The sequence below is a fragment of the Myotis daubentonii genome, chromosome 8 (assembly GCF_963259705.1).
Source record: "Myotis daubentonii chromosome 8, mMyoDau2.1, whole genome shotgun sequence".
NCBI classification, from domain to species: Eukaryota; Metazoa; Chordata; class Mammalia; order Chiroptera; family Vespertilionidae; genus Myotis; species Myotis daubentonii.
The window spans coordinates 20,736,096-20,749,822 of record NC_081847.1 but is presented as its reverse complement, the minus strand read 5'-3'; the positions used below and the strand labels follow the sequence as shown (position 1 = coordinate 20,749,822).

The 13,727-nt window shown below is 40.4% G+C and overlaps 1 protein-coding gene across 1 annotated transcript in view; it reads left to right on the top strand.

The window, feature by feature from the left end:
- Nucleotides 1-13,727, top strand: part of LOC132239341 (ADP-ribose glycohydrolase MACROD2-like) — a 792,923-nt gene that overhangs the window by 613,590 nt on the left and 165,606 nt on the right. Inside the window, exon 6 of the mRNA XM_059705503.1 lies at nucleotides 3,751-3,834. Within this exon, the coding sequence (XP_059561486.1) occupies nucleotides 3,751-3,834 (84 nt within the window). The remainder of the gene's footprint in view (nucleotides 1-3,750; nucleotides 3,835-13,727) is intronic.

Sequence of the window (13,727 nt, the reverse complement as noted above, 5' to 3'; positions counted from 1 at the left end):
ACTAGAAACAGAATTTAGTTGTATCTGATCTCAAAACTCATATTCTTAACTTTGTGCTCCTGTCTCCAAACTATAATAGTAAGTAGAGGCAGGAACATTTCAGTTGATGTCAGACTAGGTCAGTGGTCAGCAAACTGCGGCTCGTGAGCCACGTGCGGCTCTTTGGACCCTTGAGTGTGGCCACGAAGTTTCAATCACACTCTACGTGTGCGCCCGCACGTGGTATTTGGGGAAGAGCCACACTCAAGGGGCCACAGTTTGCCGACCACTGGACTAGGTCATACTCAGGATGAGGCTCTGCCCGCATGGGGAAATGGTAGGAACAGACTGGTTTAAATGCCTACGGTTTATTTTAAGTCCTTTAACACTAGAAAGACTGAAACTTAGTATATACCTATATTGCCCAAAAGCAGTCAAAATGACTGCATTGTGAAAGAATAATATCGGAGCACTCTTCACTTATGTTCCTTAGCTTTTCCAATAACTCACTTCTATTTGACACTTCTTTCATGAATTTAGGGCACAAAAGAAATAAAATAAACAACTTATTAGAACAAGTATCACTGCATAAATATTCGAATAACAAGTACTAGTTTAGCTTATTGAGCAACTGCAACTTATCAAGTATCGACAATTTATCATGTACTTGTATGTTATCATGTGACGGTAATCGAAAAAAAATGAAAACTGTTATTTCAATACAGAGCTGAACTGGTCATATAAGAAATTTACTCAATTCAATAATAAGAGTCATTTGATTATTTAAAATTTCCCAAGCAGTCAAAATGACTGCTTTTGGGCAATATAGGTATAGCACATATATACCAGAAATGAAGGAGGGGGAGGTAACTACAATTATTAATAAACGCATTTATATGTTGTACAAAAAGTCACAAAATTCTAAGACATTGTGTCCTTATATACATAATTGTTTTTCTAATTGAAATTAAAAAGCAGTCAAAATGACTTCCTTGGGCAATCTAGTGTTAATATTTCTGTAATCCTAGCACAGTAAATGTTTCCCTAGGTCCTTCCATTTCCATGACCATGCACTGTTCCCAAACTGAGCCAGCAGGGACAGAAAACCAGCAGCCACCCATGCCATTTCAGCCACATGAGAGCCAGGAACAGAGCTGAGTTCCTCAAGTGGCAAAGCCAAGCTCATGGCAAATGTCCAGGTTTCCACTCTCTGCCAGAATCAGAGACAACATACATAATGTAATACACTGTCAAGGAGAAGCGTGGGTGCTTTTGTAGAAACATTTCTTTAGCTTCCCAGGCCAAGAGGGAGAGTGGTTCCTGCTGACCACAAGAGGAATCTGAGCATAGAGGCCATATGTGCCAGTGGCTTTTGTGTGAGTTGCTCCACAGGGGTTATGAAATGATACTGTACTAATGTCATAGATGATTATGTTCATGATTACCATGTATCCATGCCCACAGACTACCTGAGGAGTGCCCTACAACTTTTCAACAGTGCAGCACTAGTACTTTGGGGGTTCTTACAAATCTCAAAAGAGGGCAAATTGTTGTCTTTTTAAATCTAACTCAGGTGGGAATTCCCATTCGGGTGGGAAATCAAAAATTAAGAACTTAATTCTCAAACACCCACCTTCATGAAATGCTGGTTTGAATTTCTGTTCCAAGCATTGGAAATACTCTTCTTGATCCACGAATTTCAGGGACACGGAAGGCTTAGAGTCTACTCCCAGAGAGTGTTGCTTTTGCCCATTTAATGAATCCCTTTGAGCCGAGCATCTGTGCTCTGTGAGCTGTGCCAAGTACCTCAATTCTTGTTGTACTGAACCAATTCTGAAGGGTCAATGCCAATCTCACACCTAGTGACAGAATTTTGGGGGAGTTACTAATTTAGTATTGGCAAAATGTTTCACCCTGCCTGTGGTAATGATCTTAGATGTGGTGGGCTTGCAACGACAGAGAACCTAACCTAGTGCTCCAAAAGCTTTGTAGTCCATAATTCCAATGTTTTTGGTGGCATATCTAGCAAGTGCATTTTTTGTTCGGTTCCTCTTTTAATAAATGGGAAAGGAAAAATGAGTTGCCATAGCCATGTAGTGTAATTTTATAATGCTGGCATAAGGCCACAGCTGCTAAGAGAGTGAGAATTAGGCATGGGCACCATTTTAAAAAAGGCCTGGGTGAAGGGAAAATAAAACAGAATTTGAAATGAAATTCTGAAGGCACTGCTGGGCAGCAGGGTCACAAGAAAGATTAGGAAACATAAATACTTTTTTCTCCTTAGACTTACATTCTCACATGTGGGGTAGAGGAGAGAGACACACAATAAAGACATAAATAAGGGGACAAGATTTTTTTAGATACACCAAATTATGTGTTTCAGAGAGATTTTCCTTGCAGGAATTCTCATTAGGTGGTCAAAGAAAGCCTTTCTTGAAAGCTGAATTTGATCTGAGATTAAGATGTAAGAAGTTAGCCCTAGCTGGTTTGGTTCAGTGGATAGAGCATCGGCCTGCGGACTGAAGGATCCTGGGTTTGATTCCAGTCATGTCCACATATCTAGGTTGCAGGCTCCTCTCTGACCTGGGCCCTGGTCAGGGCTCATGCAGAAGGCAACCAATCAATGTATTTCTCTCACATCAATGTTTCTCTCTGTCTTTCCCTCACTCTTCCACTCTCTCTAAAAAAATCAGTGGAAAAATATCCTCAGGTGAGGATTTTTTTAAAAAAGTAAGAAGAAGGTAGGCATACGAGTGTGTGTGTGTGTGTGTGTGTGTATGTGTGTGTGTGTGTGTGTGTAGTGGGGAGTAGAGTAGTACAGAAGGTGCAAAGGTGCTGAGGCAGGAGCCAATCTAGTAGTCAATGAAGAACACACAGGGAGCCAATAATCTGAAGCCAAACAGGAAAGGGGAGATGAAACTAGAGTGCTAGAAGGAGCCCAATTTAGATTTAGATCTTATTCTGGGCCATAAAGTTAGATTTAGATCTTATTCTAAGAGCAATGTTTTTTTAACAGGAAAGCAACAAGATCTGGTTTATGTTTTAAAGACAATTCTGGCTACTATATGGAGAGTGATAGAGTGTAAGAATATTTAAAAGCTATAAGTTAGAATTCAGAAGGTAATTTTATTATCCCAGGTAAGAGAAATGGTAGTCTGGCCTGGGATGATGATTGCAAAGGATGAGCACAGTGGTTGAATGTCAGATATATTTTGGAGCAGAGCTGATATGACTTATGATAGAACTTACAGTTGCTTTGCTAGAAAAATAAATGAAGAGAAATATTAAGGATATCTCAGGTTTTTTTTAAATTTAATTCCTAGGTAGATACCAATATTATTCCTTCAAATGCACCATACTATGGGGAGAATAGGTCTGCAGACATTAAAAAAAAATTGTGTATGAAACTGCACAATAAAAACCGTTAATTAATTAATCCATAAAGTTTTAAATCAAGTTCTCCTGAAAAAAAATAAGTTGAGGTTGCCTTATAGAGAAATTTTAATTTTATGAAAAGCACTTAAGATTTCACATTTGTATGAATCATTAATGATGTCAACAACAAAAAATTAAGCTTGAACTTAAGTGTAAGTCTATTTTCATAGGAGAATCAACAAACCTTAGCTCAACCAGGATGACAGATGAATCTGCAATTAGACCTCACTGTGTGTGGGGGTTTACTCAGAAGAAAACATTTTTAAACTTTAACATAATGTTGAGCTCTACTGGTAAATATTTAAATAAGAATGTTTTAAATCTTTGTGCTTCCAGAAGGGGTAGAGCCAAAAGCCCTCTCTCCACCCCACAAGAAAAGCAAAGCCAAGAAGCCGGAAAGTTCCAAAGACTCTAGCGAGGGTAAGTCATGCTTCTCCTTTCTTTAATAAATCCTGCCGGTAAAAAAAAATTCTCTTTAATTTTTAAATTATGTGTATGCTGTCATGTTTGCAGATATTTCTAAGGTCCAAAAATCACAGGGCAATTCTTTTTCTTTTCCTAATATGTTTACTCTCCCCTAAATGAGATTTTAAAAAATCAAATTTAAGTTTAATTTATTAAGGTAAAAACCAATTTTTTTAAAAAAAATTGTTTATTCTCAGTGTGATTTACATTTCTCATTTCTGCCAAGCACGGAGTTGAGAGTAGCGTTCTGAAATCCTGTGAGGCTGAAGTTGAGACCTATACATGATGAGCAGTGCCATGGCTGTTGGCTTATTGTGATCATTTGTTTTTCTCACGAACACATTCTGAGTCCAGCATCAGACCTCAGCATTGGGTGGTGGAAATGCTTCCTGTCTTTAGAGTTTCCTTCCGTTTTCTAGAAGCCAATGTATCTTTGCACTCAGGCATTGAATAAGCAGGTTCAATTGGACTCAGTTTTGTAAAGAAATAGCTGTCTCTCTGTTACAACACTAGTATCGCTTTCAAGAGATTCAAATTTTTCCTTTAAAATGTAGGTGAGAGGAGAAGATTTGACTTTCGCTGGTGGGCGCACGGTGCAATATACAGATCTTGTGGCATAGAAACCCACATGAAACCTAGATGTTCATGTTGACTAATGTCACTGCAATCAATTTAATAAGAAAACGACAACAAATAAATAAAATGTAGGTGAGGAATTTTTTAAGCGATCCACTAAGCTAAGAGCAAGCGTAACCTTCTGAAAGGGTAGCACACTTATGCATTCTACTACCTTGTTTGGAACCCCACTTCATCCACTGTGAAATAGAGAGAACAATAATGCTGACAGTGTCAGCTTTGGTCTTCCCGGAGCAAGATGCCAAGATGAAGTAGAAGTGCAGGAAAAGTTAGAGGGGGAAAGTGTGTGAAGGATAAGGAGGAGCAGGAGTGAGAGCAGGCGTAGGTGGAAGGAGTGAAGGGAGGGATGAGGATTCGCCGGGAAGACCCTCAGTCTGCTTTGCAGGCAGAAAGGCTGGGGAGGTCCAGAGCAAGGGTTGGTCATCAGAGGAGCCATGCTCAGGGCAGGAATGCTGGGCTCCTGAGTCCCTTTCCCTTGCTCATTCCCTGGCGGCAAGCAGCTTGGAGAGAAAGAAGCCTTGGCACGAATATTAGGCTGCAGTGAATTCCAAAAGTGTGGGTGCTGGAAGCTGTCAGCTAACTTCATTCCCAGTAGCAGGTTCTCTCTTGAGGGGAGATCTTGAGCAGCTCCCCTCCATGACTGCACAGCATCTGTGTGAGCATCAGGCTTCTACATGATAAGCAGTGGCACTGCCTTCCCCCTCACAGGGTTCAGAACCAATTGAGGATGCAAATCTATAAGAAAGTTTAAAATAAAACTTTGTTTGTTTTGAATGAGGTTTGCTTTATTCTGAATGAGGTCAGAGTGGCGCATCTTGACCCCTAATGGGCTTTTGAATGCTGGATTTCACTCCTGCATATGAAAAACACCATTGGTGCTTTCAGGAGAAAGTGCTGGTGTCCTTGGTACTCTGTGTCTCTGCCTCCCTTTGATGCTTTCTGGTTATTTATATTTTAGTTGAAACATAAACTATCTTCTAAAATAACCTGTATCTGGAATTTAAATATCTCTAATCTTTGTAAGTAAAATTCTGTCATTTATTGTTTCTGAAGACTCATACTTATTGTTGTCTTTTTGTATTTTATCTTTTTTTAATATATTTTATTGATTTTTTACAGAGAGGAAGGGAGAGGGATAGAGAGTTAGAAACATTGATGAGAGAGAAACATCAATCAGCTGCCTCCTGCACACCCCCTACTGGGGATGTGCCCGCAACCAAGGTACATGCCCTTGGCCGGAATCGAACCTGGGACTTTTCAGTCTGTAGGCCGACGCTCTATCCACCGAGCCAAACCAGTCAGGGCTGTATTTTATCATTTTTGATTGTCAAATTCCTTGCATTTTTATTTGTGAATGGTTTTTGAAGTTGGGTTATTCACATTTTGTTGTTTGAGGTACCTGGCGATACTACCACCTTAGGAATTCTTTGAACTAAAAAATAACTTTCTCAGGGTTTGATTTTTGGCTTTGTTTTGCTTGCTACTTGTCCTTAAACTCATATTAGTGTGTGTATAAGATCAGGAATTCTCAACAAATGTTTTTTTTTTCTTCCTTTTCCCCTCTCCAACCAGTGCTAAACTGAGGCAGGCAAATTTTCCACTATATTTTGGACCAAAGCAGTAGCCCTTCTGTGCTTTACATGCGTGGCCTGTTCAAACCCAAGCTCTAGCTAGTGGTGCTCAGAGAGTATTTGTGTATCTGCATCGCCAACATCGCCTGGGAACTTGGTAGAAATACAAATTCAAGGGCCCCATCCCAGACCTACTGCATCAGAAACTCTGAGGTGGGGCCCAGTTATCTGTGCTTTTAAAAGCCTTCTGGGTATTCAGATATGTGTTCAAGTTTGAGAATCACTATTCTAGTCTAGATCATCCGGGATTGACAAATGCCTCAAAGCAAATAATAATTTCAGTGCTTGCTTATAATCCTTGATTCAATCTCCTTCATAATTTCCTGTTTCTAAGAAGTTCCCTTACAAAAGCATCAACTCAGCCATGTATTCAAGAATCAGATAGAGAGAAGGGGAGAGAGAGAGAGAGAGAGAACATAAATGACTGGTAGATGGTACATAACCACAAATAAATATGTACCCATATCTGTATGTGTATGCATACCTACATTTATAATGCACAGTCTGGAAAGATGAAAGATATATATCAAATGACCTCAGGAATTATCTCGGTGGAGTAGAGAAGGGGCAAGGGAAGATTTTTGGAGTGTTTATTATTCAATTTCAAAATGTATGTGTAATTGAAAAATATATATGGCAAGAATCATTTCATATTTATAAAACAAAAACATATTTTCATTAAAAAACAAAAGAGAATGTACAGTATGCTTCTAAAATGCAGTAGCAAGATAAGAACAGTAATTTTCCCTGTACATAGACCTTCAAAGCCTTCAGTGGGTTTTAGAAATGAGTGCTATTTCCATTCATATTTGTACAGAAAGCACTAGCACTTCGACTCTTGCTCTACAATTGCCTCCACATAGAATATTCAACAAGCCTGCATGTGTGACGCTCATTCTTCAGAAAACCGGGCCCTTTAAATGCTAAATCAAGCAACCCTATTCTGCACTTTAAAATGTTAATGATATCTTTTGTCAGATGAAATTATACGTGGAAGCGTCTTAGAAACTTGAAATCGCTATACAAGTTTGAAGGATCTAATGTTGCTATTGTAGGTATTATTATTATTGTTTTTACTAAAAATAATTTTTTTCTGAATACATGAACCATTGGTGGAATGCACTTCGCATTCCCTGGGCGCTGGAATTTTCTCTCTGCCCTCTTATTTTCTCTGCATATTAAAATATCATGTGACACGCTGTTTTGTGAGTGGCTGGACAGGGGGGACATTCTATCTTTCAGAATGCCTTGCAGCAGTTCATGCATTATATTCATAAGCATGATCTTTAATTTAATTCTTGTGACAAGTGCAGTGAAGGGTAAAATCAGGCAGTCATAATTTTGACTTTGCCATCACTCAAATGAGCTTAGCTTAGTGACTGACCAGCTTTATTTTAAAAGAAAGTGGAAATAGAGAAAAGCAGTGTTTTCATGAAGAAAATCTTTATTTTATCCTCTCCTTAAAGTAACAAGAATTTAAGCAAAATGTAAATTTTTGTGCTGAAAATTAGAATATAATAAAAGCTTATGTCATCATCTTGCTTTAATTATACTCCCTGTGCTGCTTGGCTCTGGGCCGTTCTGAACCACCCTCCTGCTGCGAATTAGCAGAAGGACTCAACAGTCTATTTCATTTTCAGTAGTGCTCTCCACACTTACCCATTAAACAGCTGTGGTTATGACCATAGACTCCTGTTTCAGAGTCAATTCTGGGATTTAAGTGGGGCTTAGAGAAAGTGAGTCAGTCCTGAGGGATTTTTCATAGTGACAAAGGCTGCACCTGCCTGAATAGAATTACCTTAGGTCCATCCTGTGTGACCCAGAATGATCCTGGTCTATGCCTGTTGTTCTTGGCATATTATTAGCAATGTTTGCTTTCACTCTTAGAAGTGTCTTGATTTAGGCAATATCATGAATCCTCCTACCCACAGAGAAACAATTCAGCATGAGTGTGGACAGAGCTCTTGATTGTCCAACTTATGCTTCCTACTTGGGCAGTTGTTGTTTTCACTATGTTTTATTGACTTCTGTTTTAGAAAAAGAGGGGAAGAGAGAAGGATAGAGAGAAATATCAATGAGAGAGCCCTAGCTGGTTTCAGTCAGTAGATAGAGCATCAGCCTGCAGACTGAAGGGTCCTGGGTTAAAGTCTGGTCAAGGGTATATGCCCGAGTTATGGTTTGATCCCCAGTAGGGGGTATACAGGAGGCAACCAATCAATGATTCTCTCTCATCATTGATGTTTCTATCTCTCTCTCCCTCTCCCTTCCTCTCTGAAATCAATAAAAATATATTTAAAAAAATATCAATGAGAGAGAAACATTGATTGGCTGCCTCCTACATGCCCCACACTAAGTGCCCTGATCTGGAATTGAACCAGTGACCTCTTGATTCATAGGTTGACACTCAACCACTGAACTATATCGGCCAGGCCCCTGGAAGGTGTTTTGGGTTTTTTTAGTTTTTTTTTTTACCTAAACCTCAGTTTCTTCATATTAAATATAGGAAAAAAACACTGATTTTGTGGGACTATGGGGAGGTTTAAACAGGATAATATATGGAAATTACCTGCCAGTAAGTCAAAATGTATTGAATTTGCAAAAGAAAGAGTTCCCACCAAAAACTCACCTACCTTGTTTATTAATGCTTGGAATTCCTTTTAATATGAAAACAAATTTTGCAAGTAGAAATAAGGTTTAATATGCACTGACTAAATCTCATATCTCATTAGGCGTTTTGTTTTGTTTTGTTTTTCTCTTTGCTCTCTTAAGCTCACTCAGCACACTCTACCCTCCCCCCAACCACATAATTCCTGTTCCAAATCAACTTTCTCCTAGTCTCTCTTCTCCTTCCTGATTTCAACTCTCCTTTTCTTCAAGTCAAGTATCCCAAGGAACTAGAGTAGCCCAATATTTAGACAACCACCCCTCTCAGCCATTCCTCAACCTCTACTTTCTGCATCTAAAACTTCATAGAGGAAACCAGATTGAGTCAGTGACGTGAAGGAGAAGGTGGACTCTAGATCAGGTGGGCTTTGGCCATCAGTTCAGACCTTGCCACTGAGACATTCATTGTCCAGAGCCCATAGTCTTTGGAAGTCTCTGACTCTCTGCTAGTTCTATAAGATGCTAGAGTCAGACCAATGATCTCTCTGCTGAAACTGGGTCTTGTCCTAAGTCCTTGTGGTTGGTCTTGTTCTCCTGGGTGTTTCCCAAACTGTGGCCCAAGGGATCTGCAAGGCCAAAATGAATATCACATGGAGCTGTGATCTCAGAAGCCTTCATTCACCAGGTATACAGTGAAAATGGTGCCCTGTCGAGTTGCGCAAAATAGTGGTACCGCAGAGGTTTCCCACAGTACTTTTCTTCCCCCAACCATCCTAGCATAGCTCCCTGCTACCCAGGCACAGCTTCTCTACGTATTAATTCCATGCACTTTTGTAAATGTCTATTTGATAGTATAGGCCAGTGATGGCGAACCTATGACACACGTGTCAGAGGTGACACGCGAACTCATTTTTTTGGTTGATTTTTCTTTGTTAAATGGCATTTAAATATATAAAATAAATATCAAAAATATAAGTCTTTGTTTTACTATGGTTGCAAATATCAAAACATTTCTATATGTGACACGGCACCAGAGTTAAGTTAGGGTTTTTCAAAATGCTGACACGCCGAGCTCAAAAGGTTTGCCATCACTGGTATAGGCACTCTTTTGGGCACTGAAGAAGCACACACAGAGAACCCTTCTTTTTTAGTGTTTCTGTTCTAGGATATATGTGGAGGCAATGGTTGATGGATTTTTTAATTAAATAAAATATATAGTAAGTCAATAGGGGCACATGAAGAATTTTTGCTGCCTGAAAATTTATCTATTGCTGCCTGAAAATGTATTCCAACACTTAACAGCTTAAAGCAATAATAGCATTTATTATCTCAGGTTTCCCATGAGTCAGAAATTTGAGAGTATCTTACCTTGATGGTTCTGGGTCATAATATCCCATGATAGTACATGATATGACATCCTAGGTCATAAAAGTCTAGGTTATAAAAGGGTGTGGTTTTTGCCTGGCTTTCTCTTGGATCATTAACTGGGGGATAAGGCAGCTGCCATGTCCTGAGGTCACTCCAGCAGCATTGTGGAGAGGTCTATCTGGCAAGGAATCAAGGCTTCTTGCCAACAGTAAGCACCAACCGACATGTCATCTGAGCAAGCCATCCTGGCTGGAATCAGATCCTTCAGCTTCAGGCAAGCCTGTGGATGACCACAGAGCTGACTGACATCTTGATAGAAATTTCATGAGCAATCCCAAGCCAAGTGGCATGCAGAAAAATCAAGCTGAGAAGAGGAGACGGGGGATGCTCATGTGTGTGTAAGTTGGTGGCAGGGAAGGGAGATTTAGGAGAGAGATAGTTTAAGATTTCAAATATGCTGAATCTCACTGGTTATTAAGTTTAATTTGAAAGAGAGAGAGGAAAAAAAAAATTGAAGAACATAAAAAGTAAACTGAGCAACTATGTGGGGGAAAAGAGTGTTCCGGTAGAGAAAATAGCAAGCACCAAAGCTCTACTGAGAGCTAGGTCTGTCGGATTCTAAGAAAAGCAAGGCCAATGTGAGTGACTGTAGAGGTCATTGAGGACTGATCTCATAGAGAGGTGGGTCCACATTTGAGTGTGCAACAGAATCACTGCAGGGCATATGAAACCCAGGCTCTCATTCAAGAGGTCTGGGGCAACTGAGCAAATGCATTTCTCATAATTCCCTAGGTGATGACCTGGGCTAAGGATTCCACTTTTAGAATCGCTGACTAGGGCATTGTGGACCACTGTAAGAACTTTGTCTTTTCTCTGAGTGAAGTGAGACTATAACATTTTAAGCAGAAAAGGGGCATGATCTTACACCTTATTTTATATTTTAACCCTCACCTGAGGATATTTTTCCATTGATTTTTAGAGAGAGTAGAAAAGAGAGGGAAAGACAGAGAGATATATCCTGCACATGCCCAGGTGGAGGAGGAGCCTGCAACCGAAATATGTGCCCTTGACCGGACTCAAACCCAGGACCCTTTGATCCTCAGTCCAATGCTCTATCCACTGAGCTAAACTGGCTAGGGCTGATCTTACATTTTAAAAGGAATCTTCTGGTCATTGTGCTGAAATTGTACTGGAAGGAGCTAAGGAGAGAACAGAAGTAAGAAATACTCGTGGCTTATCCCAAGAAGCAGTGGAGGAAAAGAGTTAGGATTAGTCTGATTCTGGATATGTTTTAAAGCAGTGGTTCTCAATCTTGGCTGCACATTAGAATCACCTGGGAATCTTTGTAAAATCCTGATTTCTGGGCCTCATCATTAGTAACAAAGAAACAATTTCCAGAGGATGAGGCCCAGAAAACAGGATTTTACAAAGATTCCCAGGTGATTCTAATGTGCAGCCAAGGTTGAGAACCACTGTTTTAAAGATAAAGTCAGCAGAGTTCACTGACATTGGCTGTGGCATTGAAAGAGAGGAGTCAAGGATGAGTCTGTTTATCATCTTTTCAACTATTGAATCTAGAGTAGAAGTTGTACCCTGCTTGTACTTAATTCAAACTTTCTGAGGAAAAGAATTATTCCCATTGCTATCCTCCAGCATATCTGCATAGTTACTCCTTGCTCACCCCACCCCAGGAAGGCCATATTAGCCCATCCTAAGGCTAAATTTCCAATAAAGCAAAATATTCAGGCATAACCACTCTAATAAATAACAACAAAAGAGAGAAAACACAGGAGTGTTAGCAAAGATAACTCAGATAAAGATTATTTTAAACTAGAGGCTCAGTGCATGAAATTCGTGCTGGGGGAGGGGAGGGCAGTTCCTCAGCCCGGCCTGCACCCTCTCCAATCTGGGACCCCTAGGGAGACTGCCAGCAGTTGGTCATTTCTGTCACAATCCTGGACTGCTGGCTCCTAACTGCTTGCCTGCCTGCCTCCCTGCCTGCCTCATTGCCCCTAACCGCTTCTGCCTGCAAGCCTGATCGCCCCCTAACCACTCCCCTGCCAGCCTGATTGATACCTAACTGCTCCCCTGCTGGCCTGATGGCCCCCAACTGCCCTCCCCTGCTGGCCATCTTGTGGCGGTTATCTTGTGGTGGCCATCTTGTGATGTCACATGAGGGCATGATACCACCTAGGCTTTTATTATAAAGGATGATCTAGATACTATGGATTCCAGTATGTTCTCCTCTCCACAAGAGGTGTATAATATTGTTGATATGTGTTTATTTCCAATAAGCAATTTCCCAGTCAATGGATGGTCAAGGCATTGTTTTCATTTATGATTGCTAAGCCCAGGAGGAAGAGAGGAAAGGCAGGAAGGAGGGAAAGTAGGAAGAAAAGAAGGGGTGTAGGAAGGGAAGTGTGTGGAGTGTGGCTACAGTGTTTGGACAGGTTCAAGCCTATAGTTGTAAGCTTGACCTTATGGTCCAAACCTGTGGTCCCACATGGCTAAGTGATATAGGCTGTGGGAGGTGCAGCAAGTAAACAAAGCTTGATCAACTGCATGTAATTGAGTAGATTTGAAACCTGAGAGAATGTTGTAAACATCTTGACCACACCCTTACTTTGCCTCATGGAATCTGGCTATAAAATAAAGACTCGGCTTGAAGGCCATGGCACTGTCTCTCTAATCAGAGGATAGCATCCTACCTAGCCCCAGCTTTATTCTCTTCTCTGTCTTTTTAAAAAAATATATTTTATTGATTTTTTTACAGAGAGGAAGGGAGAGGGATAGAGAGTTAGAAACATCAAGGAGAAAGAAACATCGATCAGCTGCCTCCTGCACACCTCCTAAGGGGATGTGCCCACAACCTTTTCTAATTCTTCACCACCCCCATTCAGGTTCACCCATGGCCATGCTGGTGCAGCACAGAAGGGGAAAGAAATGAAAGGGAAAATAAAGGTATAAAGTAGTGGGGAAGGCCCTCAACTAGGACCAGGACACTGAATTCTATTTTCATCTCTTAGGCCCATGATCAAATCCTTCACCCAATGTTCCTGAGGTCCCCTCCAGATATCAAATTATGTAAATCATCAAATTCATGAAAACTGATTCTTTATGAGCTCTTTCCTTCATGCCCAGTAAATAATCTCCATTCTTAATTCAAAAGCTCTGAATCATGCATTCCAATAGTCAAATAGGCTCTGAGAGTATCCTGGGCAACTCTCTCAATACACAGATGGGGAAACTTCTTTTAAAAATCCTCTAAAAAATGCTGTAACCAGTTTGGCTCAGTGGATAGAGTGTTGGCCTGCAGACTAAAAGGTCCCAGGTTCGATTCCAGTCAAGGGCATGTACCTTGGTTGCGGGCACATCCCCAGTAGGGGGTGGGCAGGAGGCAGCTGATTGATGTTTCTAACTCTCTGTCCCTCTCCTTTCCTCTCTGTAAAAAATAAAATATATTTTTTTAAAAATCCTCTAAAATTGTCCAGAGGACTCACAGGAAAGGTGACCCTAAGTTAGCTACTAAAAATAACAAAAGAAAAGAGGACTTAAAAGAGCATGGCATGTACAGTGGGGCGTTTAGTAGTCATTTTTTAAGTATCTTTC